The 27,627-nt window shown below is 55.4% G+C and overlaps 1 protein-coding gene across 1 annotated transcript in view; it reads left to right on the plus strand.

Moving 5' to 3' along the window:
- The first annotated feature begins 743 nt into the window (after positions 1-743).
- ATP2A3 (ATPase sarcoplasmic/endoplasmic reticulum Ca2+ transporting 3) overlaps positions 744-27,627 on the plus strand; it is a 48,353-nt gene continuing 21,469 nt past the window's right edge. The window contains exons 1-8 of the mRNA XM_085315090.1: positions 744-768; positions 1,282-1,364; positions 8,059-8,163; positions 9,012-9,150; positions 14,805-14,885; positions 15,931-16,016; positions 17,758-18,222; positions 23,851-23,939. Coding sequence (XP_085171216.1) covers positions 1,344-1,364; positions 8,059-8,163; positions 9,012-9,150; positions 14,805-14,885; positions 15,931-16,016; positions 17,758-18,222; positions 23,851-23,939 — 986 coding nt within the window. The 5' untranslated portion in view covers positions 744-768; positions 1,282-1,343. The remainder of the gene's footprint in view (positions 769-1,281; positions 1,365-8,058; positions 8,164-9,011; positions 9,151-14,804; positions 14,886-15,930; positions 16,017-17,757; positions 18,223-23,850; positions 23,940-27,627) is intronic.

Here is a 27,627-nt window from a genome sequence, read left to right on the forward strand (position 1 = left end):
CCTTCCTGTTAGCAGAGCCCGGGAGGCGGATGCGTGCTTTGTTTCCCCCATCCATTTCCCCTTCCCTGCCGATGGAAAAAGAAATCCAGGGAGAAGAAGGTTTGTTTACAGCAGAGAGGCGGCGCGGAGGAAGCGGCCGGGAGCAGCCGGCCGGGCCGCGCGGGCGAAGCCCCGGCGGGAGGGAGCGCGCAGAAGCTCTGCTCCAGGCCGGCGCCGGGGCGGGACGAGCCCCCGCGGGCTGCCCCGGGGAGCAGGGGTSCGGCTGGAGGCACGAGTGGTTCGGGGTGGCCGGGTGGGAGCCGAGCGCCGCCGGTCTAGTAAGGAGCTGAGCGCCCGGTTTTGCCAGCGCTGCCGACCTGGGAGGAAGCGGCGTTTTCGGGCAGCCCTGCCCTTGCGGAGCGGCTGCTCTTCACCGAGGAGCCGAGGCTGGAGGAGGGTGAAATGGCCGCGCGGCCGGGCAGGACCGCGGAGCTGGCGGCCCCGGGGGCTCCGCCGCGTGCCCGGCCCGTGCCGGTGCCCCGAAACGGCAGCCGTGCGAGCCTCGGGGCCGGGGGGCGGCGGGCGCCCCAGCGCCGTTTTCCCCAGGGCGGCGGCGGTGCGAAAGCCGCGCGTTCCCGTTTCCACACCCAGCTGTTCGAACGCGTTCGCGCTCTGCTGCCGAGTCTGCTTCCAGATCGCTAATTTGTCTCCTTTTTTGTCTTTTTTTCCCCCCTTCTGTCCTGTTCTCTGGACGTCGATGAAAACGCACAGAGCTCCCCGCGGAAGAAGGTGAGTCCGTGCCGTCGGCACGGGAGGACGCTGGGGGGCAGACGCTGAGGAYGACGCTGCCGGAGGGAGCTGGAGCGGTTGCCGGGGTTTTTTGCCTTAGTCTGAGCTCTGCAGAGGTGGCTGGGCTGGGAGCAGYGTGTTCCTGAGAAGAACAGCCGGCCGGGTGGTACCGGGAGCGAGCGGGAACGCGGAGCACTCGGTCTCTCCCTCGTGGAAACAGATTTAGTGAAAACAGGCCAGTGCCAGAAACGAAGACGTTTAATATTGGAAAGGAAAATCCTTCATTGCTTTGAGCTGAGCGCGGGACGTGAGCACTTGAGTTCATTTGCTTCGTTGCTGTCCCACGTTCTTGGATCTCCTTGTTCATATCTGTGGCCAAYGGGGCGCTGGTAGCAACCCTACTGCAAGTGCGGGGTGGTGTCCTGTTGGCCTTGGTGGCCCAAGTGGTTTAAGTTGCCTGCTTTCCAGTTTTTGAGCACTCACAGTGCTGGGGTTTGTGTGTTTTCTCACCAGGAAAGTCTCTGTGGGAGCTGGTGCTGGAGCAATTTGAAGATCTCCTTGTCCGCATCCTCCTGATGGCAGCTTTTCTCTCGTTTGTGAGTACCGCGGACGCCCAGTGTGGCTGCTGGAGAAACACCAGCCTGCGCGGGCCGGGGCAGGAGGGCTCRTGCACGGGGACAGGCACCTTCTGGGGCGCTTTCCAATCCAGGTGGCATGGGAGCTGGCGCTGCRCCAAGCAAGTAGGCTCACGGCACTCGTGCTGGCCAACAGAGGAGCGGCCGGCAGCGTAAGGAGTACCGTGCACGGGTACTAATGAGCGTGCTGCCGGCTTCGTGGGGTCCTGGGATCCTTCCTTCTTCCCTTTCTCCTGCAGCAAAACCAGATGCTGGCTGGGAGCTGTGGTGAGACAAGGAGGGAGGAGCAGGCTTGGGTCCTGCAGCACCTGGCTTGGGTCCTACAGCACCCAGCTCAGCCAGGCTCTGGAGGAGATCGAGGCCTAAAAGATGCTGTGTCTAAATGAAGCATGGGATTTTTATCAGCACCAGTAACATAGACATTGATTCCTAGCATTTGTTTATTTATTGCCAAATAGAAAAGGAGCCAGAGGAATCTAAGTGATGGATGAAGGAGTTGTACCAACAGTGCCGTGGTTGTGTAGGGCATCGTACAGTATTGTGGTTTGTGCTTTTGACATTAGGCTCTAGGATTTTTCAGTAATGTTGATTCATCTGCAGTTGATATCMCAGCACTTCCTGGGCTTTGCATTTTTCCAGGACTGTGCTGGAGATGGACAGARGAGGGCTCAAGGGCAGTGTCAGCTGAACCCCAGAAAAGATGTTCAAAACTAATCCCAATAAAATGAATYCAATTAGAAAACCTACAGTCATTTACATACCTTGAAACTTTGCCATTGCCGGATTCTTTCACTGCAACTTAATGACAACTTGGCAGACGTGTATCCTTTGATTCAAATAAGCCTGGCTAAAAAATTCATGTCAAGCTGTTGAGAAAGTTACAGCTGGATAGTTCCGTCAGCATTCTCAGTCCTGCTGGAAGATGGTCTGTGCCCATCCACTCATTCAGCTTGTAAATTCCTGCTCTACTCTGAGCCTTAATGACACAGAAGAAATAGATTGGTAAAGATCTGGAGATGTCTTCCAGTCCCAAAGAAGGATCAGCTCTACTTGCATCATTTCTGGCTTAACACCTCTCTTAGCTGTTGTTAAAGGTCTCTAGTGACAGAGTCTCCAGATGAATCCAGTCCTTCACTAACATTGCAGCTCACAGTATTTACATAATTCTGACCTGACTCTTCCTTTTTGTAGGTTCAAGCCTTCATCTGTTAGTCTGATCGGACACAGGCCTGAAGATGAGATTATTTGTTTCCACTTTGCAGCAGACTTTCATGTCTTGAAGGCTACTATCATGTGCCCCTCAGTCTTGTCTTGGTTTTGTTTCTGATAGTTCTTACAGATGGAGAGTTTGCATGAGCAAAAGGACRGCAGCTGGTCTAGCGTGTGGGCTCTGCACGGTGCTCTGCCAATGGCCTGCCCTATGACTCAGTGTACGGTTTTTCATCAACGCAGATTCATATGTTTCAAGGGTAGAAGGAACCATTTTGACCATCTCATGCAACTTCCTGCATGTATCAGCGATAGGGTTTCCCTGAATCATTTTTTTTTCTTGCAGTCCCGTTGTTGTGGGTGAGTTTAGAACATGTGCTTCGGAAAACATCCAGTCTGTAAAAATAGACAGACATACAGAACCCGCTGCATCTGGAAAGTTGTTGCCATACTTAGCTGTTTTCACAGCTGAACTTTTGTCTTGTCTTTAATTTGAATTTGTCATGCTTCCCTTTCATCCCTCACAGGGGATATATAACCTCTTGGGTTGAGCACCCCGGTTCTAGGTCCCAGACCTCCCAGTGTCAGTCTTCCAGGCACTCACCGGTGCCTGCTTGTTTGGCTCRTCCCAGCTGAGATTTACGCAAGCGAGTACTCCGAAACGAAGAAAATGAAGTCCATGCTTCAAAGCGTTTATCATCTTAAATGCACAAAATCTAGGAATTCTAATTTGTGGGGCAACAGTGAAAGTCTGTAACCAAGAGAAATCTTRTAAGACTGGAAAAAGAAAATTTGGAAGAGCAAATACAGAGGAGAGCAAGCATTGCTTGCCTCAAAATAATGTATATTCTCCACTCCACTACCTGGAAGTTTGACCTCTTTATATCASCAGTTCCAGGAATGTGAGTTGTTACTATGAGTTGGCAGTCAGGTGAATCAGTAAAAGTGTTTATTTTTGAGAAGGAATGTGCAATCTTGTTCTGGAGTGGGTGTGGAGCAAGCATGAGATGGGCAAGGTGCACACATACAGTGCGGACAGAGCTGTCCCTTGAAGAAACCTCACATGTGAGGAGAAAGGATGCTGGGGTAGATGAGGGCAGCAGAGCTGGGAGAGCTGCAGGGAATGTGTGTCTTTGGGTTTCAGTTCAGACCAGCCACTGATTTAGAATCTTAACAGCCTATGTACAGCCTGYGTGTCTAATTTTAATTCTGACTAATTTATTTTCAATGTCATCTTTCATCCAGTAAAACATGTCTTGTGCATCAGCTTGTGTGGATGGATAAAATGGAAAGGAAAAATTAGCCCYTCCATATTTTTCCCTTGTAAATTTTGAGAAAAAATAAGTTGCAAAATGAGAAAGTCCAAATATCTGTGTTTAGCATCTTCCTTTGAGCCTCGATGTAGCTCAGTAGACAATATTCTGCTTCTGAAATCACATATGAATCTCAGTGCAGTTTCTCTAGTGAGCTGGGTGAAAGTCACTTCGTTTTCTTGTGGATCTCACTTTGATATGGCCCTTACTCTCCATTTCCCTGATCGGATCCCTGTGGCGGTGGGGGATGAGACGGGATAGCTGTGGGTGTGACACCCATGGGTGGCTGCTCCCTTGTGAGGCCAGCCTGGAYCCCATGGCCAGCCTGCATCCCACAGCCACCACAAGCAGGGAGCATCATCCRGGGACAATGCAGGGTTGATGGTGTTTTGGGCGAATTACAAGATCTCTTAATTTGATCTTTTCTGCAAGGATAGTCTTGTAGAAGTTCAGCTGAAAATGGAGACAAACCACAAAAAGAAGCTGCAGGCTTGCTCTTGAGCCRTACCCAGTGTGGTTAGAAGGATGGAGTGGTGGTGGAGCCGTCTGTTCCAGGTAGTCATGGTGGGCGATGGGAGATGAGAGAGGCTTGTATACATAAAGCTAACTCAACAATTCCATGTACTATATTCATCTATGCTTGGATCTAACCAGCAGGGATGGGCASAGAGCTAAATCATGCATCTCTGCATATTGAGGAAAAGAGGAGGCTGGAATTGTTTCCAAAACCTTTGTGGCTTTCCTGCTTGGAAAAAAAGTCTCTCTCTTGATGCGTTAAAGTCTGGGCTTTGCAAAGTCCTTTCAYTGCTGCATAGAGACATTCAGATTTCAAGTTCGAAATGGAAATCCAATATGCTGTTTAATTTTCTTCCTCTGGTTGAGCTGGAATTGCAGCGTTTTGCCCTCCTGTGTGGGAGGTGCCTCCTGCCTGCTGTTCACTGAGCCGAATCCGCTCTGTTTGAGTCACTGATGGTGCAGACGTGAGCTGAAGGAGCACTTGGAGGTCCTGAGGTAGACCTCAGCATCTCACAGGGGGGATGCTCAGGGATTTCGGGGTATGCCTGGGTGAAGTGCAGGCAATGCAATGCAATGCGAATGCTTGCTTACAAAATACRCCTCTTGGTGGACTGCTCAGCAAAAAAAACATGCTGTTACGTTTTGGAGGTGTCAAAGAGATCTGTTTGGGGTTGGGTTTTCCGTGTATTTAGCATGTCGCAAAGCCTTCCTCAGASTGCCCCCGGCACCTGGAGCTCCCAGGATTGTGCGTTACAGCYTGGGGTGTCCCTGGAAGGGCTCTTCCTGTGGTAGGGTCCAGCGTTCGCTGCACCTGATGGTGTCCCTCAAAAAGCGTGGTGTGTTCAGTGTGCGGGTCTGTGCTCGGGCTTGTTAGCCTTGCAGGAAAAGCAGGGTGGACGCCTGCGTCCGGGGTCTGGGGTCCYGGGTGCCTCTGTTGCTGGCTTGGTTGGGAGGCTGGGACGAGTTGTTTTCTGGGAGGTTCTGCTGTTTGTGAACAGAAAGCAGAGCGTGCCTTTTTGGAGTGGGTAAATACCAGGCAGTGTTCATTCACAACGAAGCCAGTGGTTTCAAGAGGTTCTCCTGAGAGATTTGCCATCTTCCTTTGGCACAGGGAGAAAAGAAAAAGTGGGGGGGGGGGAGGAGGAAACGAGGAGAGATCGTAGGACAGGTACGCCTTCTCAAGTGGTGCAGCTTCAGCAGGACTTTCCCCCCCTTCTCTGGGGGAGATGCTTGAGCCTTTCATCTCGTGCTTGCCTTTCCCGAGGAGGAGCAGTGATTCATTTGCAACACCTCCTGCGAGTGCAAGGCAGATTCGCTTAGYCGAGGTGTGTAGGCAAAATCTGCTGGCAGCCGGTGCAGCACGAAGCTTTGTTAGCCTGCACCATTACTGCRAGCGACTTCTTCCGCACTTAATAGCGCTGCAAGCTACTACGGCCTCCAGCRACTCAAAGTCCGTGTGTTTAGCAAAGCCGCCTTTGAGTGTGGCACTGAATAAGCTGAACATTGGCCCATTCGTTCCGTTCTCTTGATGGCACTTAGAAACTGTGCTGGCCTTCCCTTCTTCATCAGCGGCACCTTGCTCACTGCTTGCTGATTTGATGCTTGTGTGGTGCCCCAGTACTGCACCCGCGTTTACCGGGCTRAGATGCCGAGTGCAGGTGGTACGTGGTAGGGCAGGGGCTGGAGTGTTTTTAGGGGCTAGATACCTACAGCATCATTTTCCTGTCCATTAGATAAACATATGAAGACTTCCCTCTGAGAGTGGCCTTTAGCTTGGTTTTGCTCCCGTTACAGGTTGCGGGCAACTCTGCCTTCTGGTTTCTTTGGTGGTTAAAGCATCTCTGGGTGCTTCCATCCGTGAGCTCAGATGCTGGTGCTGACCGCTGGTAGGGAAAGGCTGGGTGAGAGGCCTCATTTGCTCAGTTTTGGTGCTCCCGTGGGGATCAGTCAGCTGAAAAGTTAAGCAGCGACCTGCCTGTTGAGCTCCCGCCAGCACGGCGAGGAGTCGGGGACTCTCTGCAGGTGTAGCTTGCTGCAGGACAGGTTGTCCCTTTGCTGGCCAAACTGGTGGTCCCTGGGGAGCTGCAGAGGCCACTGGGGAGCTCCTCTTGCTCCAGCTGTTGTTGCCTTGAGTGCAGCAAAATTGCTGAGGCCGGTGGGGTGTTAGAGACTCTCCCCTGCTTGGAGATTTCTAAAATCCTCCCTAGCAGCACGAGACTTTGAGTGACATTGCTGTTGCACCTGGGCTGGGGAGAGGTTTAGCTGGGCTTTCACCTCCCTCCTGACCACCATCGGCCTCGGAAACACCTGGCTTTCCTGCGAAATCCCCGGCGCTGCAACGGGGCAAAGGCCGATGTCGCTGGAAGCGGACGGGGGYGAGGGCGGCGCTGTCGGCTGCRGGGCAGGACCGTGCTCTCGGGTGCCGGCAGGACGTCRGCCCGCGCYGGGCTCGGGAGCGGCGGTGCGGCAYGCGGCGGCGGCRGTGCGGGCTGCCAGGCGCCGTAAGCCACCRCGTATTAAACGGAATTATGTGACACTTATTTCTGGATCCTGTCTCGCGCAGTCACAACATTTTGAATAAAGCTTTTAGTGCCTGAATCTGACTTCCCACTAGTACGAGAGAGTCAGATGATAAAGAATCCCTGGGAAAAATAAACAGGCAAGTTGCAATTTGTGCAGAAGGAAGGAGGCAGGCTGCTTCCTTGCGAGCTTAAATATATCCCCGGAACGACATGCGGCACCTGCTCACTGGTGAGCTCGCAGGTCTGTTTTAACCTGCACGGGGAACAGCCGTAGACGTGACAGCCGCCTGATAGCTCCCCCTCGCCGTCCTCCTTGCAGGGAGGCAAGAAGGTGATGCTGGATGAATTGTCTTCTAGACCCTTGGGTTTTAGTCCTGACCTTGCATCTCAAAACTGCTGGCACCCAACCAGAGGCCTCCGACTGTTGTTCGGCAGGTACAGGTGAGCTGGCTGTAGCAGAGGCACCTCTTCTCCCTCCCTAAAGATCAACAGTGCGGTGTCACTAGGAGCTATAGCACACACGGTAACGTCAGAGGTCTTCTCCTGTAATGCTTCRTGCCTCTGCTGCAGAGGAAGAAGGGCGTTGCTGTGTTGACACAGGACGTCGGCTCGCAGCCACCCTCTCCCGCGTGCCCGCAGGTGCTGTGGGCACAAATGCACGCATCGCCCCTGCAACTCGTCACGCAGGGCTTGCGTGGCGCCAGCAGCACTCGTGACACTTCTTTGCTGGTTATGACCACGCGAGTCGCTTCTGGGCTTGGTGGGCATTGAGTTAACGTGTCTTTCTTGAGGACAGCAGCCCTCTTTGCGCGTGCTGCCGTCCGCCCTGCTCGCGAGCAGCCTGCACAGCGGGCTCGTGAAGCCCAGCTCCGACTGCTAACGCTGGGCTGGACGCCTGGGGAGAGGCGTCAGGTCCGTCACGGTGCTCCTGGGCAAGGGCTAGGATCCAACCTGGCGKTGAGCCAGCAGCGAGCTTGGGTGGTCGTTTCTCCATCAAATGTCTCATTTGCTGGCTCTTGTTTGAATCTTTATTCTTAAATAACAGCRTTTGCAGTTCCAACCACACTGTGGCCCTTCTCTTCTTGTCTGTATCAGGTCCTGGCATGGTTCGAGGAAGGCGAGGAGACCACGACGGCATTCGTGGAGCCCGTTGTCATTATCATGATCCTGATAGCCAACGCCGTGGTGGGCGTCTGGCAGGTAAGCAGCACATTCCCTCTCTCCCTCCATCACTGAAACGGCTCCTCCGAAGCCCTGATCAGTGCTTGCCTTTGGAAGCTCRTTTTTGAAGTGTTGCATTTTCCYGRAGCGTGAACTCCCCTYGGCGGGCAGGAGAGCCTCCTTCCCRTGTGTATAGTTACTCTAAGGGCATTTGTTTATCCACAGCCTTACCTGAAGTGGGGCTGCTGGAAGCAGCGCTAGAGGATGTTGCTAGCTGAGGAGGAGTAAGRCTGGGTGGGAAATGCTGCTTCCCCGGCAAAGAGGGAGAAAGCCAGGCCCAAAGGTCACATTCTGTGTCGTGTCAAGGGCCTGTTTTCATGTCACTCCAAAGCAGTAACATGCCTTCACATGTTCGTAACACCGCTCACGGAACAGTACTTCCCAGCTCTCAATAATTAAATATCGCATCTCCGCTTTGACGGTGGAAAAGCAGAAGCCAACATGAAGTTGAGGCTTGAAGCGAGGAGCTCTCCCCCTGTGCTTGCGCTCTCGCCATCAGACAAGGTCTCCTCCCTGCTTTCACATGGCCTGGAGTAGGAAATAAAATTTAGCCCTTCGTCTGTGCAGTGTCGCCACTGTCTGGCAGCCGGCGACCCCGGGGCAATCAGGCATTTTCCCGATTCACCTGGGCACCGCGGTGGTACAGGCTGGAGGGGACGCGGGTACCATGCAGCTGAGGATGGGGCAACGCTTTCCCCAGCCATGGTGCAAAGAGATGTTCGGGTTTGGGAGATCCCAGCGCTTTGCTCGGCACCCGTCTTTGCAGCTCGCTGCGCCCTGTCAGCTGGTCCAGCTGCCTGCAGCTCTGCTCCTCTCTGTGCTTTTAGGAGAGAAACGCCGAGAGCGCTATCGAAGCCTTGAAAGAATACGAGCCGGAGATGGGGAARGTGATCCGTGCCGACAGGAGCGGCGTGCAGAGGATCCGCGCCCGCGATATCGTTCCTGGGGACATCGTGGAGGTGGCAGGTAGAGCATCGTTGTCTGTAAAAGCCCCTGTGGCTGGGTGTGGGGATGGGAAGGGGAGGGGGCTGCCGGTGGCCGCGAGGCGTTYGAGGCTGGGCTCCCTCTCTGTCCTTGCCAAGGGAGGAGGAGAGCTGCTCTGCACCCCGACTCTGCAAGGGCATTGGTGGGTGCTAGTGTCTCTTGTGCAAACTTGAGATCTCAGTCCCAAGTTGAGCTAGGGAACCTGACAGTGTCAAAAGTCTCCCAAAAGCCAATTTGCAGCTGCCACGAGGACCCTAGTGCCGGGGGCCCCCGCGATGCTTTGGTATGAACGGATGGGGTGGCAAAACTCAGCTCACTCCCGTTTGAGCATCCTTTTGGGGAGGTTTGTCTCCATGCAGTGCAGGACAGCCCAAGCGCTCAGCACTGTGCTAACCTGAGTAGCTGTGATAGTGGGGTCTCGGGTCTTGTCTTTCCGCTCGGTGTTGCCTTTCCGCTCGGCTTTCCGGGAAGGGCTGTCCGCCCGGCAGCAGTGGGGACACCGCCGGCCCTCGGAGCCTGCGTGCTCTTGGGGAAAACGCCTGCTGCCTTTGCTATCATTTCTGTGGGCTTAACTCAAAACTTGCCGCAGCAAGGCAAAGACACGCAGCGATGTCTGCAGAGATCTCTAGGGGACCGTGGGGCTCCCGTGGCGGGATTTTTGGCTTACAGACAGGTTGGCACTGTGGTGTGAGCAGGAATGTGGTGTTTCTTCACATCTGGAGCAACAGTAGGAGCTCAGCTCAAGGGAAGAGGCAGAACAGCTGGAGAACAGATAAAGCTGAAGTGGCTTTGGCCAAAGTTGGGGCTCATTGACCTGTGGAAGCTTCGTCCCATGTCTAGGGACTGTATTCAGTAGAGGACAGGAAAAAAAAGAGTGTATTTCTGGCACAGGTTATTTTATTTCAGGAAGGTTGCTGGCGAGGGGGGAGATTTCCTCCAGCATTTCCCATAGAGCTTATTTGCTGGAAGAACTCTTAATTTTCCACAAAGATTCTTCTCTTTTTAAATTGCTCTCCCACACACATCACCCAAACAAAACTGAGATGAAAGGCCATCCCTGGGTGCCTCTCAATACAGCCTCACAAATGTGCAGACAATGCAAGCAGAGCCCTTACATGAGCTGCGTTTTTAATGTCTTAGGAAACGGAGCTTGTTCCATCTGTGTGGGCTGGGATCCTTGGTAACTTGGGTTTGTTATTCATGGACGGCGAGTAGGGCTGGGGCGGGAGAGGCGGAGCGGAAGGCGTTGGTTTGCAGGCACCAAGGAGACGTGCGCTTTTGCATCTGGGATCGGGCCGTTTCCATCCGCGGCCGCAAGCTGCACCGTCGGGCTGGTTCCGCCATCCCGCCCCTGCGCGTCCAGCTGCGGGGACGGCGCTGGGAAGCAGGTGCTGTAGGCACCTCCTCTGCCCTGGCCTGAAAGGCAAATCACGCGCTTTGATTTCCCCATCCCCACCACCTCCTTTCCTGAAGGAGGTCACTGCGTGTAAATTTGGGGGAAATCCATGCCTTTTGCCACAAGCCCTTTGACTCCCGTCGCTTTAATCCTCTTTTTGCTRTCAGGAAAGGTAGCTGGAGCAGCCCCCAGGTGTCCCAGGGCCGTGGGCACGAAGCCGGGCAGGATTTGGCTCCCCATCTGTCAGGCYGCGCTGCAGGGACGTGTTGCTTGGTTTGCGGGCCTGCTCTCTTGCTGGAGAAGGCCTCTGTCAGCAGAGTTAGCYGATGGCACGTGCTTCTGTCTGGGAACCACGTTCACGTTAAGGACGCCTCGGGGTTTCCTATCTGCCCCAGCGGAGTTTTGGAAACGCTGCCTTTCGGCGAGCCAACGGTCGGCTTTTGTTTGTGTGTTAAACTGTGCGGTAAGCCTCCAGATGCCTCACGCTAATCTGCTCTTTTCCTCCCCGTGGCCCTGCTAGTGGAAATAAGCTGCAATTCCTCATGCACGGCGCCAACTTGCCGTTATTTATGTCTTCCAGTTGTACTTCATCTGGAAGATGCATATAAAAATAATGTGCAGAGGATGAAGGAGAGGCTCTGCCGGCCAGGTCCTCAGCTGGGTAACCTGGCGCTGCTCCAGCCTGAGCTCCAGCGATGAACTCCAGCTGGTGACCTGGCCCTGGGGTTTGCACAAGCTGTTAGGGATCGGGAACAGACCTGCGACGCCTATGGAGCGGCCGCGCACGAGGCCACGGCTGGGCTAAAAGCTGTATCGATGTGGCAGAGTTCAGCGCCCGCATAGGCGGGTGGGGAGGAAGAGGCTGCTGGGCTGTTACGGCTCCCGGCGCTGAGCGGGCGGCCGCGGCTGCTCTGCAGCACGGTTTAAAACCAGAGTTTTTAAGCTTCCCTGCCCAGCACGTGCAGGTGCCGGTGCGGTACCGATAACCAGGAGGAGCATTCGCCGGCCGGCCAGCAGCCTCCCGCTGCCCGCCAAGCTCAGGATCAGGTGCTCCTTGCATACCTCTCAGCAGCTGATTATTATTTTTTTAATGGCACAGTCAGCTTCAAAACTGGGACGGGAAGGGCTGAGCTGTCCTCTGGGTGGGTTTGTAAATTAGCAAGCTATTAGCAAATTAAGCAGCAAATCATGGGCTTAAGCAAATTAAGGCAACTGGCAAGGATGGTGCCAGGCTGTGTAATGAGAAGGGGGGGAGCCTGGCAAGAGCAGCAGCTAGTGACACTCGGCGGCTCTGCGGGTGACATCGCAGTGACAGCGAGGGTATGAGGGGCTGACTTCTGTTTGCATGTGCAAATGCAATAAATTTGCCGGCACAGATCGGAAAATCCACTGTTTTGGTAGGATGCAGGCGGCTATTGGATGCTCAGGAGGGAGGTGGAAAACGGCGCTTCCCCGGGCAGCGGGACGGTGCCAGCGCGTGTGTGGGCGATGCCCCRTTACCTCCACCCAGCAAGCGAGGCTACGTCTCCCGCTGTCGCGCACGGCCACAGCGTTTGTGTGCAGCGTCCCACGGCGCGTTGTCCTGCGGTGGTGACTCCTTCTTGGTCAGGAGCTCGCTCGGTCCTTGGCAGTGTCCCTGTACGCACGTGTATGTGCGTGTGTGTTTCACGCTTACCTGTATGTGTGTATATATATGCTGGGGGAGAAGACAGAGTGTGCAGGGGAGAGAGGGTGCTTTCCTGGTTCGATCTACAGGATGGACAGTTGGAAAAGCAGAAAGCTAACTGCGGCATGATGGCTACGAGGGCAGTTTTAGAAGTTGTTGGTCTATTTTCAACAAGCTCCTTTGGTCCATAATTATGGACAGGGCAAATATCTGCCTGGCGTGGGGGGGTGAGCTAAGCTGTTGGTGTCCCTGCTTGGCTTCTGGAGGTTGGAGAGGTTTTGGGGTCCCCAGGGAGTTGTGACCCCCTGTTGGAGAGGGGAGCAGGCACCACATGCCGAACGGGGCGATGGGGATGGGGGAAATCCTGCATCTCCTGCCCTCTTTCCCAGCCGTGAAGGGAAAGCARAGGTGTTCAGAGCCTGGCCCGGAGCAGGGTGGATGCCAAGGCCGGAGAGGGGGCAGTGCCCGGGTGCCGCACGGCTCTTGCCCCTCCTTGTGGTGGATYGATGGTCYCTCTGCAGCGGCCTAAAGCTTATTTTGAGAGATGCTGGTGAGTCCGTGTGCRGGCAGCTGCAAAGGGGTCCGCCCCYGCTCGCGACTCGGGGCGGTCGYGGGTCTCCGGGGGCGGTGAGCGTTGGCGGCTGAGTTGGGAGCGTTGCGTGATGCGTTGCAAAGGGGTTAAGCYGAGCCGCTGCACCGCGTGGACCCCGTCCGACCCAAGAGGCACTTGCGACTCGTTAAAGCGGGAGCTTCATTAGGTGCCGTGCCGGGATGGGCCAAATCCTGGCGAGTTCGGGGCCAGCCCCGGCGCGGCGGCGGGGGAGAGCAACGCACGCCAGCTCGGCGTTAGCCGCTTCGCTAAGCAAATAGCGGAGAGGGCCGGTTCCCACGGGAGCTTTCCTCGCCGCCGCCGTGGCCYCGCGCCAGCGCCTTCCCGCCCCGGCCGCCCCTTCGCCCGGGTCCCGCCGGCGGCAGCGGYGACAGCGCATTGTTTTCTCTTGTTTTTCTTGCTTTCCCTTGGCTTTCGGCGCAGTGGAAAACTCGCAGCTTTTGGATGGGCAGCGATTAGCTCGTATCCATTAGGCGTCCAACGACGGCTGCGCCCGTGTTGGAGAGCGGCCCGGGGAGGAGGAGGAGGAGGAGGAGGAGGCAGCTGGAGGGGCCGTGCTCTGGGGGCGGCAGCGTCCCGGCGCTCTCGCCCCGAGGCAGTGCCAGCGCAGTTCGGGCCGTGCCACGCGAGTCTCTCCGCGCGCTATCAGGTTATCTCCCCTTGAGCGCCTTATATCACCCCAGCGCCAGGCTCGGATACAGTCGTCTTAGATGCTGTCAACACTTTTTTTTATTATTATTATTATTATTTTAATCTGCAGGCTTAGAAACAGCTCATGCTTTGCAAATTCTCCCTCGCTTTCCCGCGAGGGTGGGAGAAGTCGTTGCCCCTGCGGAGAGGCTCCGGGGCGGCACGTAGGTCCGCCGCCTGCCGCCCGGGGGGGTCGCGGGTCTCCGGGGGCGGCGAGCGCTGGCGGCCGGCTTGGGAGCGTTGCGTGATGTGACCTAACCGGCCGGCGAGCAAGGGCTCCGCGTGCCTCAATGTTTCCGAAGCGCCTGAGCGCGGCTGCGTCCAGCTGATGAGAGAACGTGGGGAAGAGCGGTTACGTGCCAAAGCGCCGGGAGGAAGAAACCCGGCGGGAAAAGCAGCTTCAAAGAGGTTTTAAGGAAAGCGCCCGCGTCTCGGTGGTCAGCGAGCAATGGCCGTGAGCCGGCCGGGCCGCCTCTGCCCGCCGCGGCGGCGCCGTGCCGGCGGAGCCCGCCGACTCCCGTTTCTCTTGGCCCCCAAACAACTTCAAGCGTTACCGGCTTCCCGTCGGCCCGCGAAGCCGTAAAGCGGCCGCCGCTCGGCAGCGCTTGYGGTACGATGGCCTGGGGCCGCTCTGCCGGGCTGCTCCGAAACGGGGGTGTTTTGGCGGAGGAGAGGAGGATGCTCCTGCTCAGGGGGGGCAGGCAGTTGGGCTCTTCTTTCCATAACCTTCAAAGTGGATTTACTGGGCCCAGGTGAGTTCAGTTGGAAATTCCTCCAGGTCCCATCACTGCCCTGTCTCTTGTCTAATTGCAACTGATTGCACCACTTTCTAGCTTYCTTTAAATCCAGAAAGGAGGAGTAGTGGACGGTGTCCTGAGTCAGGTCCAGGTCACCAGCTGGAGTTCATCRCCGGAGCTCAGGGGCTGGAGCAGCGCCAGGTTACCCAGCTGCTGGACACCCGGTAGCAGCAAGCTGGGTGCTGCTATGCAACCAGGTTGGGGCTGCATCTGCTCTGCTAGGGGCCGGTGTGCAACCCGGCAAAGYGAGTCCCTGCCCTTGAGACCCGACAGCCGGAGCGGAGAAAGGGGGAAGAGCCCAGGAACCGAGATGCAAACCGCTGAGGCGACCGCCCTAAGCCGTGGGGCAGCGCTCGGCTCCCCGCCTGAGCTGCCGCGCTTGGGAACTGAGCGTTCGCGCTGCCCTTCGCTGGTGCTGGCGAGCTCAGACGCGGCAGACTTAACCCTTCCGGCGTTTGTGTGCTCTCTTCCTTGTAGTTGGTGACAAGGTGCCAGCTGACGTCCGGATCATTGAAATCAAATCCACGACGCTGCGGGTTGATCAGTCCATCCTCACAGGTAGGGGCGGCGCGGGGCGGCAGGCCGGGGGGCTGGAGGCTGTGGCACTGGTTTAGACAGCAATGTTTTGCCCATGTCGCCGGCTGGGAGCAAACCTTCGGAGCTGACACTGGCCTAAACACTTTGCCTTGGTGGAAGAACAAGGAGGTTCAGGATTTGGGAGGTCCCGGCACCTAGCTTGAAGCCCAGAGCCTCAGCAAGAKGAGCGCGGGCGGCTCTGCCTCCTTCCCGCAAAGCACGAAGCGCGAGACTTCCTCGTGCAACGCGTGCCATCTCGCCCGGGGCTGCTCGGTGTCTGCCCATGCTCCCTCCGTGCGGCCATCAAAACATGGTCACTGGTGCGCAGGGCTTGGCAAATTCAGTAAGTGAGGTGAGATAATAGTAGGGGCTCTCTGGTTTTGCACCGGAAAAGCATTTGAAGCTGAGCCCAGTCTTGAAAYGTGGCTTTGTATTAACTTAGCTCCCTTCTCCAAGGGCAAGAGCAGATGTAGCAGAAGAGCAAATCTGCAAAGAACCAAAAAAACCCTTCACCTTCCCTGTTATAGTGCCATAAAAATCCCATTTTTGTGTAGGATGGCAACTTCTGGTGTGTGTGCAGCTTGGAGGGATATTTATACAGAAGGGAGGTCTTGTGGTTTCTGTTCCAGGACCAGTGAGAGGGTTTTTTCCTCAAGCGATGAGAGATGAGAGGAGATGCTATAAAACTCCTGAGGCAGAGCCTTGAGCTTGCAAGCTCGTGTTAATAGCTAGCTGCCTTCCTGGCTTGGGAATCTGGCCCAATCCYGTTCAGATACCTTGTCAGCTCAAGGGCCGTTAGCTCTGGTGATCTTCACGGAATTAAGCTAGTTGTTTTTCTGCAACCATTATCTTCAAAGTGTCTCAGACCGGCTATGACATCTCCATGATGAATGTTTTGATGATTTTGTGGCAAAGCACAGTTTTTGAAAGCTGTGGAGTTTCTGATCCAGTCTAATAAAAGCATTTGATGGCACGGAGCCTCGAGAGGAAATGCGAACGGTTCGYCTTCCTGCTCTTGTCTTGGCAGGGGAGTCCGTGTCGGTGATTAAACATACTGACCCCATCCCTGACCCCCGGGCCGTCAATCAGGACAAGAAGAACATGCTCTTCTCCGTAAGTCCCTTACGTCCATCACCACTTCGGGCAATRGGGCTCTTTGCAAAAACGTGCAAGAAGGGAGGGAGTGTCTCTGGGCAGCGGGTGSTAAAAGGGAGCCACTGCTCCACGATGGGCACAGCAGTTTAAGGGAGGATTTTTAGCCTGGCTTTTCATGGAGAGGCTAACTGTGATCATGGATCTGCACCCGCTCCCCCGCACTGGCTGTTGGACCTGTTAGCCAGGGTCAGRCACAAGGGAGAAATACGTAAAAGAGGCCCCAAAGGGATGATTTGCAGTGCTTGTGTGTGCTCGGGGTGAAGCTGAGGTGGCGGGGCGGTCGGCAGCGTCGGCTGGCAATGCTGCACCCGCCAGGCACGTCCCTCCTCRTGGGGAAGGTGGACGTGCTGGAGCCCGTGGGTGACCTCTGTTGTAGCAAAGGTGTTGACATTMTCCCCTCTCTGAGCAGCTTTTGAACTGGTGGGATTTAAAAATGATGAAATTTAGGGCTTAGTATTTACTGGGGTTCGGGAACTTTCGGTTTTGCTTTATAGCACGTGGGAAGCTTAGTAAGAGCCCTCTCGCAGAGGGGGCTGTGAAGGTGTGAAACCCACTTGACCTGTGTATCAAGCACATCTTAACTTGCAACACATGAGACTACAAGCAAGTCTAGGTGCACCTCAATATAAATTGCTCAGTGCRAGACAGTCTCCACTGTGGGGCTSGTGGAGGTTGCTGCCCTCRGGGCTGCTCATTTGCTGAATACCAYTGGTTGGTGGCGAAGATCATCCTAGGAAATTTGGGGGCCTGCTTCCACTGCATTTCATTTGGTCTTTGGCACATTACTCCCTTAAATGCCTCTTGGTGATCTCAACTGTTTTTTCATCTCATAGGGTGGGTTATGGATGGGGAAAAAGGTTGCATTGAGCCTGGAGCTCTTACAGGTTGATTTTCTTCTTGCTCATACTCCTCTTGGGACAGAATTGAAGGCCATGAGGGGTGAGAGACTGAACAGGAGAGTCACCTGTTTCATTTAAGGGCAGATTTATATAAAGTCCCAAACAGAGCCTTTGTGTGAAGTACAAACTGTCCTACAAGACCAGAGCAGGAGACAGAGGCAGTTTGCCAAGTTTGCGTTTGAGTTTCTGAATAGTCAGTGTATTTGAGCCTTGCCTTTTGCTTCATGTTAGGAAGGATCATGTCACTGAAAGTAAATCATCCTGATTGCGAGTACTCATTACTTCTGTAGGAATTTGAATCTGAAGTTAAGTTCATTCCTCTCTAACCAAAACTGGAGTTCGTGGTGTTCCTGAGCCTTACAAGCCATTGGGATCGTATGCATGTGCATACGCCTGGGGTCTCGCGTTGAGCAATTTATCTTGACGTGTATCTAGACTTGCTTGTGGTCTCATGTGTTGCAAGTTAAGATGTGTTTGATACACAGGCCAAGTGGTTTTGCAGATCACAGCAGAGTCAGGGCTGGGGGCTACATGTGCATTTAGGAGAGAGCTGCAGTGGGGAAGAGAGTGAACCCAGCTCTTACCAGCTGAAGGCTCCTGGGTCAAGCCTGAAGGGAAGCAGACCTTGTTGGCCCATGGCTGATCTCGGGGATGAACCCAGGAGTCGCAATGTCTGATTTTTCACTATTAATCAAGATTCTGTGGTCTCCTTTCACAAGTGACCTATTTCCCACCTCTGGCTCAGAGGTTTCATGCCTGCACACTCATTCTGCCCCCATGACCCCTTTCTTCCTTTCTAGGGTACCAACATCGCAGCTGGGAAGGCAGTTGGAGTTGTCATTGCGACAGGGGTATACACAGAGATTGGGAAGATCAGAAACCAGATGGTTGAAACTGAGCCTGAGAAGACCCCTTTGCAGCAGAAGCTGGATGAGTTCAGCCAGCAGCTGTCCAAGGTCATTTTCCTGGTCTGCATAGCTGTGTGGGTCATCAATGTCAGCCACTTCAGCGACCCTGTGCATGGTGGCTCTTGGTTTCGGGGGGCCATCTACTATTTCAAGATTTCGGTAGCTCTGGCGGTGGCTGCCATTCCAGAGGGCCTCCCCGCTGTCATCACGACGTGCCTGGCGCTAGGCACACGCCGCATGGCCAAGAAGAACGCAATCGTCAGGAGCCTGCCATCGGTGGAAACCCTGGGCTGCACGTCCGTCATCTGCTCCGATAAGACTGGCACCCTCACCACCAACCAGATGTCCGTCTGCCGGGTGAGTGCYGCAGCCAGGGTCTAAAAGCACAGGGCGTTTGCATTTCTAGGTGAGCAGGGAAGGCTGCTTCTGGAGGTGATGAGCACAGGGGTGATTTGGGTTCGGTCCYAGCTTGGCCATGGTCTTGCTTGGCAGCTGTTGGTAAGTCACCATATGCCCTGCACTGCTGTGTCCCCCAGCTCGGTGTCCCAGGTAGCAGTGTTTGTCTTCCCACTGGGGTATCACAAAGCTAAAACTTGTTTTGTTCCCCTGGCAAATGCAGTATTTTGGGTATTAGGAATTTCAAGGTGAGCATGAAAGATGTTTTGTTTCGTGCTGAATCTGTAAGAAATCCTAATCTTCCTTTCTGCCTGACTGCTGCTGAGGAATGGCTTGTTCGCTTATCTTTGCATGGGCTGCAAATAGAAATTTGCTTTTTCACTACCTTTTACAAACACACTAATTTAGAGGTATGGTTTTGCAGGCATATTTCAAGTCTTTCTTGCTGGGGAGCATTTCTTCCTGCTGGGAATCAGTATTAAGATAGAGCTCCTGGAGAAGCCAACATGGTCAGCACCTAGTCTCCTCTCTTGCCTGTTTTCTCCTTGTTTTTGACCACGCCAGGGAAACATTCTGAACCATGCAAAATTATAAAGCCTTAACTTCTGAAACTGAGGTTCAGTGTGACTTTCTGGTCCAGCTATGTATAAAGAGTGCCCGCTGAGAAATTCAGGGGTTGGAAGCAAATTAATGTGACCTGGTTAAACCATGATTTGTTTACCCGTACTCTGTCATTGGAAAGTTTGCAATCAATGGTCTTGTGGCACTGTGTGTGCAGCTGAGTTTGGGTTGAAAAACGCTTATTATAGAGTGAGCACCAGGGTAATTTGGCTAAGAGATGGAAAGGCTTCTGGTCTAGAAGAGCACTTAGCCCCCCTGTGAAGCGTGGATTTGCTTGGCTGTGTGGGAAGATGATTTGTTAGGAAAGACTAGACAATCCAAGTACTTCTCAATTTCCCCATTAATCTTCGAGTCTCAGGAAAGCTTTTTTCATGGTCTTGGCGCTCAGGTTTTATAGAAGAACCTTGGAAAATATGTCACCAAGGGGAAAAATAGACCTGGCCACTGTTCTTCTTCCTCTAAAACTTGGGTAGCGTTGTGCAAATTAGTGACCATATTGTAAGCAGACCACAGGCTTTGGCCCCTCATTTGCTAAGTAAGGACAAACTGCAAATGACTGGAAACGTCGGCTATTTCTGCCCTAGCGATGATTTAAAATGAGACATTGCTGGAGCACTCAGCAAGCCGACTGGGTCTTGTGCGAAGAGGCGATGCTCTGCAGGCCAAGGCCAGCTGTTCTTCTCCCCTCGGACCCGCCTGAGCGCGGCCAGCTTGCACAGGGTTTGCGTGACTTGCTGCTGCAGGGGTGCGTCTGGCAGGCGGTTCCTCTTCTGTCGCAGTTCTTCCAGTTTCCTTAGTGATACAGCGGAGCAAGCGGCCTGTGCTGAACCGCGTAATGAGCGTGTGGGAGGCTAACGGCATTAAATGCAGCCTGGCCGGGTCCGCGGCCCAATGGAGAAGTGCTGCCTGCTTATCAAATAGCTAATGAGGGCAACAGAAGACGTTTCCAGGAACTTTGGTATTAATATCAAGAGATTTATTTTCTGGGCTGATTTTTCATGCCAGGCCAACCACCGATTCCTTCCTTCCTCCCTCCCTCTGCAGATCTTTGGGGTTTTCTCTATAGGGCTCTGAAGATCAGTTGAGTGGTGGGTTTGTACCAACCAGGAGCTAGGAGCTGGGTCTGTGGCCCCTTGTGCCCCAGATCCAAACCGTGTGAGCACTGTTTATTTTCTGTCCCACTGATGCTGGGGAAGCAGGTAACATGTTTCTCCATCGTTGGGGTGTCCGTATCTCTGGGAGCTTCAGAAACGGAGGTAAGAAGTGACAGTGCCTTCCTCAAACCACTTTCACCAAAGGATCTGCTCTTTGGCTGAAGGTAAAGCAAAAGTCCCATCAACTCCCACGSTCAGAGCATGTTGGAAAAGATGGGATTGACTAAGCAGTGGAAAGGAGAGCGGAGAAGGGGATAAGCGGGGCAATGGCAAACCAGCATGTTGTAGCATCCATCCTCATTTTCTTAGAATTCGGCCCAAACTTGGCCTGAGTTAAAATTGGAAATCCAGCCCTGCATTAATCCAATTTATCCTCCACCCTGTCCCCCTGCTTCCGATACCATTTTATTCAGTTGGCTGAATCCTGATTCTCAGAGCACGTTATTTAGAGCCTTGTTGGCTTCAGGACACAAAGAAACTGCTGTTAATGTTTAACCCTCGGGAGATCCYGGGCCGCGCTAGCCGGCTGCGTAATGGAGGGATGCGGTTGCCGTTGACGGATTTGCACGCCGGTGAATGGTTAAATATTTGCACTGGGCGGTCGTGCCCGCGCGCGGGCGCTTGCCTCTCCTCTGTGCGCTGCCTTCACCAAACAGGCCAGCTCAGCGGGTGGGAGCCCTGCGAAAGGCTGCCGATATCCTGGAAAAATGTATGAATTCCCCATTACCTGGGGCCTCCTCCCTGGCGGAGCGGGCAGCGCTGCCGTTTTGCTGCCCCGTCCAAGTCTTTGCTGGATGAGGAAGCTTTTCCCACTGCTTTTCCCACCTGCTCGTGTTTATTTAGCTGCGCCTCTGCAGCAATGCTGGTTACAGCGGATTTTTTTTTTCCTTCAAATCCCATCAAACACCCCCGGGGTGGATACTTAAAGCGGTTTAATTCTTAAGCATGGAAGGGAATTTGGTGAAGCCAACTTAGCCCGTTCCCGGGCTCCTACAGCAGCATCTGCCGTGGTTCCCGCGGTTTATCCCGGCCCTGGCCTGGCCTGGAYGGAGGCGCCGGCGCCGCTCCGCTGTCCCAGCGTGGTGGCCGGGGTCCTTGCCGCCCATCGCYGTGGTCGGGGCCGCAGCTTGCGGCCAGGTGCCCTGCGCCGCTCGGGGTGCACGGGTGTTTCTGCGGGCTGTTCGCTTTCTAAAAATGCACGGCAGCGTYGTCCGGCTTGGCGATCCCGTGGCGCGGGAGGAGAGCGGCTCGAGACCCCTTTGGAGCGGGATGCGCTTTCAGTAAGTGCGCGGCAGCATCTTTCTTTAGATCTCTGTTGCATTTAAGAAAAAAARATAAAAACAATAATAAAAAAAGATACCGGTATGTCTTAAAAGGGTTAAAAAGCAGCGAGATGTGTTACTAGAGYGAAACCTGGTGCGGTGCCAGCACGGTTTCCGTTGTTTGACACTGGACTCGGTGTTCGCCCTCGGGCCCCGCAAGGGAAAGGCGGCCCCTCCGGAGCAGGCTTCCCTGGGCGCCCCCGTGCCGGGAGCCGCCCCGGAGAGCCCGCTGGAGCTGCTGCCGAGGTGCCTCTGGTCCAGGCTCCGGGTCTCGGCTTGTGCTGTCCTTCCCCGTGTTATTTTTAGGAAGGGAATCGTTGCCCGGCCCTTTCACAGCTCGAGCTGCAGCTCTTCCCCCGGGGTGGCTCGCGAAGCCCCTGGGTGCTGCAGGAAACACGAGGTGACCCCTGGCCGCTGCGGGTTACAGGATGCCTTTTAAATTATTTTTATRTAATCATGGAACAAAAGAGCCCCAAAGCCGGTAGCTTTAATAAGGCAGCTGTGGTGGAAACGCTCGTTGTTCTGCACCCTGGAGCGCTCTGGACTGGGGAAAAAAGCCACCGCCGGGGCTGGATGGTCTCAGGGGCTTCAGGAGCAGGAGTCCCAGGAGGTTGCTTTGAAGTATTCGGATAGGAAACCCAGACAGCTCTGCGCCTGCTAACCTGGGGCTGCTTGCTTACAGCTTGCAATTTGCAGCGCCTCTGCTTCCAGTTTTGGGGAAGGTCAGATGCAGGGCAAAACTTTCTGGCTCAGCCCTTGGTCTGAACTGAAATGCCATTTCGGAATTGGAACCGTATTTAAAAAAAAAAAAAAAGAGAGAGAAAAGGAAAAAGATTAGCCTCTGTAGCTGCCTTAGGGAGCCTCGAGGGGAGGCTCCCTGGTGCGTGCCTGGTTCCCAGCTTTTGCAGCACGTTTGCTTCGTTCTCCTGGCTGGTGACTTCCCAATCAACCAGAAAAAAGTTGGGGGACCAAGTTGGGGGAAAAGGGAAAAAAAAACCTTTGAGGCAGAGTGGGAAGCACCTGAAATTCAGACGCGTGAGCGATGCCTGGGCGCTGCCGTGCTGGTAGCAGGGGAAGACGCCTGCTAGCCGGGGAGCTGTGCAGGGAGAGGGATGTGGGGGCTCGAGCCGAGCGGGGGGACAAGGACACCGCGGGAACCGGCGCGGAGCTGGCGGCGTCYCTGCGGGGCGGGTGGCTGCCGAGCGGGGAGGCGGCGCTGGGGAGCACCGCTCTGCTCTGCTCCCGCGAGCCTCGGGGCCTTGTGCGCATTCTGCATGGTTCTGGCCATCAGAAAACTGTGCTTTTCATTCCGTTGCATGAACGTAGCAGCGGGACGTGTGTTTGCGGCAGTGTGGGAGCGCAGGGACGGTGCTCCGGGGGGGGGGCTGAACCGGCGCTGGGCCCGTCTGCCTACCAGGGACTCCGGTGTCTCCGTCCATTCAAGCTGTTGTTGCAAAATAACACTCGAAAATAAAAATTCCAGCCTTAAATCAAACCTCAAGGTGGGATAGAAAAGTCTTCCAAGTCTTGCAAAAAACCCTATAACAGGCCCCGTTTTAGGGGGGCGTTAAGCCCCGAAGCGCTGGGGATGCCGTCGGCCGTCTCCGAGAGCCGAGCTCTGCCCCAGAGGTTTGGTGTTCGCGGCAGCTGGGGCGCTGCCGGCAGCCAAGTCCYGCCTGGCCCGTCACTTACCGCAGCGCGTGGCGGAGCCAAGTCGGTCTGCTTTCCCCGCGGGGCTGGCGGCGGCTCGGGAAGGGGGCGCGTCGGGTTACTCGTCCCGCTGCGGCTCGCGACCGCCTCTGCGCGCTCCCGGGGAGCGCCGTGGGCTGAAACGCTGAGAGCAATTTGCAGGAACTGCACTGTGGTGCTGCTGCTTTCCAGAATGCTGCTTTCCCCTAAAACAGGATTGAAAAATATATTTTTTTAATCATTGTAATGATTTTTTCCCTTTTTTTTCCTTTTTTTTGGTCCTTCTCATGTCAAGGTGAGGCACTGGAAAGACCAAAACCTCTAAAACTAGAGCGTGTGGGGCTTTTGCAGCCCCCCGGGGCTTTGCTAAGCGAGCTGCGGTGCGCGGAGCGGAGCTGCCGGCTCCCGCCGGGCGCTGGCAGCCGGGGCAGTGTCGGGAGCGCCTYGTCCCAGCTGTTTCCTGCCGTGGCTCCCGGCCCTCGTGGGCTGCCTGCGCCCCACGGCTTTCCAGGGCGGCTTGGACCTGGCCACCGTAACCTTCCCGGCTCCAAGAAAAATACAGGCGATTTCTTAGAAACTGCTTGGGGAGCGTTCCTCTCCGACAGGAAAAACGAGCCAGGGGAGGTGAAAAAGCACCGGGAGCAGGATTGGGGGCCGCCGGGAATGGCGCGGGCGCTTGCCGAAAGCCGGGCACYGGCTCCATCAATGAGGTGACGGCAGCTTGTGGGTCCCCCGGGCGGTGCCGTGGCTCCTAACGGGGGAAAAGACGCCTAACACGCTGTCTCCGTCTCTCCTTCTTGCAGATGTTCATTATGGAGAAGGTGGAGGGCACCCAGTGCAGCCTGCACGAGTTCAGCGTCACGGGCTCCACCTACGCCCCCGAGGGACAGATGTGAGTACCGGTGCCCCCGGGCGGCCTCTGCCGTGCCCTCGACACCCTCTGCTTTCCCGGGGAAACAGGTTTTCTCGGTGCTGGGAGGTCCTGTGCAAGGAGYGTGCCGGCCCCAGCATGCATGGGGCTGTGGAGGCAGAGCAATGAGAAGGATGAGCACGGCACCAGCACCAACGCGCTGAACCTTGCGTTTGGAAATACCTGCCCCRTGCTGTTGGAAGGGCCATGTTGGCCTTGCAGGAGTTAAGTTATGTTCTAGGGCTGCCCATAGTTTCCATGGGACCTGGGRCAAATGGGTTCATCTGCCCTCATTGCCAGCTCTGGCTTCACACAAAGCGTGGGAAATGCCTCCTCCTTCTTACCCTGGGTCTGACTTTCACCCTTGTTTTCTGCTCAGGGCAAGGGCTCCTAGGCATGGAGTGCAGGGCTGGGGTCTTGGTGGGGCCTCTCAGCTCTCCCTTCGCTAGCAACCACAACAAGACGAGTCTACTTTTGAACCGGAGAGGTCAGTGTGGGTGGAACATCAAGCATGGAAATGCTTGAACGCTGAATGAGCTTTTCCACAGTATGTGCTCCTTCCAAATCTTTTTTCCAATTTTTTGAGGTCCATACCTTTATGTATGAGATGGCCAGCATTACTCCCACCTGTGTGTTAGCTCCCAGAGGCCATCAGCCAGACAGCTGGATCTGACAGCTTGGCCAGCAGCCAGATCGCCTGGCCAGGTGGAGGTCCTTGGCCTGGGTTTGCAGACCCTGGCATGGAACGTGCTCGCCAAGTCCAGRGTTCTCAGCAAAGATGGACGTGGTGGCCAGCGCAGCCTGGTGTGCAATCCCATCGACCTCGATGACTTTTAGATGCGTTTCAGGGGAAGTGTGGSCTTTGCTGAATTGCAGCCTAGGACTGGAAGTGAAAGCCGGTGACTTTTCCCTGATGCATTATCAAGCGCGTGGGTTTTTCTGTGTCAGTGTTTGTTTATTCCACCTCTCCTGAAAGGAGAAGTGCCAGAATTGGATGTGGCTATAGTGGTTTTAGCTGTCACTTCCCAAAGAGGTTCTGGGTCATCTTCTGCGGACCTTCTTGAGTTTGGAGATAGTTGCCCCGCACTGTTGGTAGGACCATGTTGGCCTTGCAGATGTTAGGAGCGTCTTCTGTTGCTCCTTCAGTTTTGAGCGTGTTCACAAGTCAGGCYGGGCACCCCTCTGCTCGCCCGCCTYGGCGCTCCTCCTGGCAGGGGGCCGTGCGTGCTCGGGCATTTGGTTGTTATTTTTCCCAGGGGGAGAGGAAGTCGCAGTGCCGTCGGTTTGTGCACGGGCCTCCGCGCGCTTTCGGTGCCGCTGCGCCCCGGCAGCGCGCGCGCTGCGTGCCGCTGCCTTCCGCCCGCGCCGCGGCCCCCGGTGCGCGCGGCCGGCCCCCGCGCTGCCTGCCCGGAAACGGGAGCAACCCGGCTGCCCTGGCGCGGCGGCTCCCGGGCACCCGTCGCCGCTGCCGGAGGCAGAGGGGTGGCCCGCGGCCCCGGCCGAGGCAGCGCGGCTCGRCTGACCGCCTCCCTGGCTCCACGAGCGCTATTCATAGCGCGGTGCTCCTTGCCAGCGCCCTCCTAAACTCACTGGCGCGGTGTTAAGCGCAGGAGACCGCGCTCCGTGCTGACAGCCTTATAAGTGCCTGCTGAAGACGCCGGCGGGACAGCGGGGCTGCGCTGGCATCGACGCTCGCCTGGGGCAGCTCTCGCTGCGGAAGGAACGCAGCGGGGATGCGCTGGCGCAGCCGCGGTCCTGCGTCCTCCCGCGCGCGGGAACCTCCGCCCGGAGCCCCGCGTGAAACCCGAGAGGGGGTTTCCGGGGGCGAGAAGCTTCCCGGCCCCTTCGCGCTCCTGGGCGCCGGTCGCTGTGGGACGATGCTCTGCGGTGCGGCAGGAGTCTCGGAAACAGAAGGACGAAAGGGGCAGGCAGGAAGCCGCGGTGGGCAAAGCGTTCTCCGTTCCGGCTTGGTTTGCTTCGCGGTCGCAGGCAGGTTCTTAACTGTGGTCTCTTTTGCTCATCTGTTGAGTGAATATAATGCATCRCAGCCTCGGGCTTAATTCATGAATATATTTAAATCAATTTGATCCTTGGATAGAAATTTCCATGAAAAAAGTGAGCCAGATCATAAGCTGGTATTAATCAGTGTGTCTCAATTAAACTGAAGGGATTGAGGAGCTGAACTCGTGTCTGCTCAGCGCTGAAGCTGAAGACCTCCCTCGCGTCCTTCGGGGGCCTGTGCGCAGGGAAACCGCGCGCTGCCCTGCAGCGATTCCCCTTGCCTTCGAGTTTCGTTTCGGCACCGTTCCCGCCTGGTGCGTCGAAGCGGGATGCAAAGGGCTGCATAGTCATTGCCCACGGAAATCCCACTCCTCCCTGCCAGAGGTGGAGGGGATTGAGCGGTCGGAGAGCTGGTTTGCTGCAAAAGCCTTCCCCAGGATTTCTAGCCTTTTGGTACATTAAAACACCCCTCGCGGCAGGCTCCCTCCGTCCTGCCCCAGCCCCGTCTGCGGCTGTGCGAGCTCGGGGCCGTGGCAGCGGCGCTCTCCTGTCCTGTATCTGAACAGCTCAGCTTTTTGTCCCTATGCAAACAGATTTTTCAGATTTTCTTGGCTGCTCCCTGCTTTCCGCTCCTGAGCTGTAACAAGGGCTCCAAAATGTTCTTTCCATTGGGAACCAGCAGTGGAATAAACCGATCCTAATAAATGCCTGACAGATTATTTTTCCAGCGAGCCGATGGCCGGCTGGGTTTGTTCAGCTCTAAGCCACAGTTACCTCTCCTCGAGTTAGACTCATTTCTGTTTCCCTGAAAACCCCCGTTGCTGTTGCTGCCAGCGGGCAGGTTCGGGCGAGGAAGAGCATTCGGCCTTGCAGCAGGGCGCTCGCGGCCATGCCTGATGCGTGTCTGCCTAGGGTTCGACTCCTTTGCATGGCTACACGAGGTTGGGAACGCCAAAAAAAATCAGTCTTGAAGATATCCTGCCCGTCYCCAGTTGGGAGATCCTGGGAGATGCCCATCGTTGCAAGAGGGTCACTGCAGAGCTCCCATATAACCACGCTGCTTCCTTGCCAGACTCAGCAGCAGTTCGCATCCAGCTTGGCTGGCTTCAGCCCGGAGGGATGTAGAGGAAATAGCCGGTGGCAGCAGCTTTCCCTAGCAAAGAGCTGCTCCGTATGAGCTGCCCGGCTTGCCCCKTGCTTAGGTGCAGCCACAGCGACGTGGTCATTGCGTTTGTCTGCTGTCCTGAAATGTTTCCTTGGACGCCGCTGGGCTCTTTGGAGCACCGAGGAGCATCCTCGGGGAGGCGAGAGGGACTGGCTGCCGCTGCCACGGCTCCTCTGGGTGCCTGCAACGATTCAAAGCCCTTGGGAGAATGGATTTTAAACCGATTTTCTGTGCTCCTTTTCTGGCACATGTCTTTGTGGTCAGCTTTTTAATAGCCTGACTTCCTCCTCCTCCCTGGTACCAAGATCCAAAAGCTGCCAAAGTCAGTGGGAAGCCTGTAAGAGAGTTTTGAGTCACGATGGACATCTCTGCAGTGCCTTTTGCTCTGGGGCACTCCAAGGATGTGTTTGCCACACGTGGTATTATTTTTTGCAAGTAATTCTGCCCCCATTTCTTACAGCACAAAACAAGAACCCAAACTTTTCATTCTGGACTTTTAAGTCC

This window comes from Rhea americana, unplaced genomic scaffold (genome assembly GCF_003343005.1).
Source record: "Rhea americana isolate MKP2758 unplaced genomic scaffold, rheAme1 scaffold_111, whole genome shotgun sequence".
In the NCBI taxonomy this organism is placed as follows: domain Eukaryota; kingdom Metazoa; phylum Chordata; class Aves; order Rheiformes; family Rheidae; genus Rhea; species Rhea americana.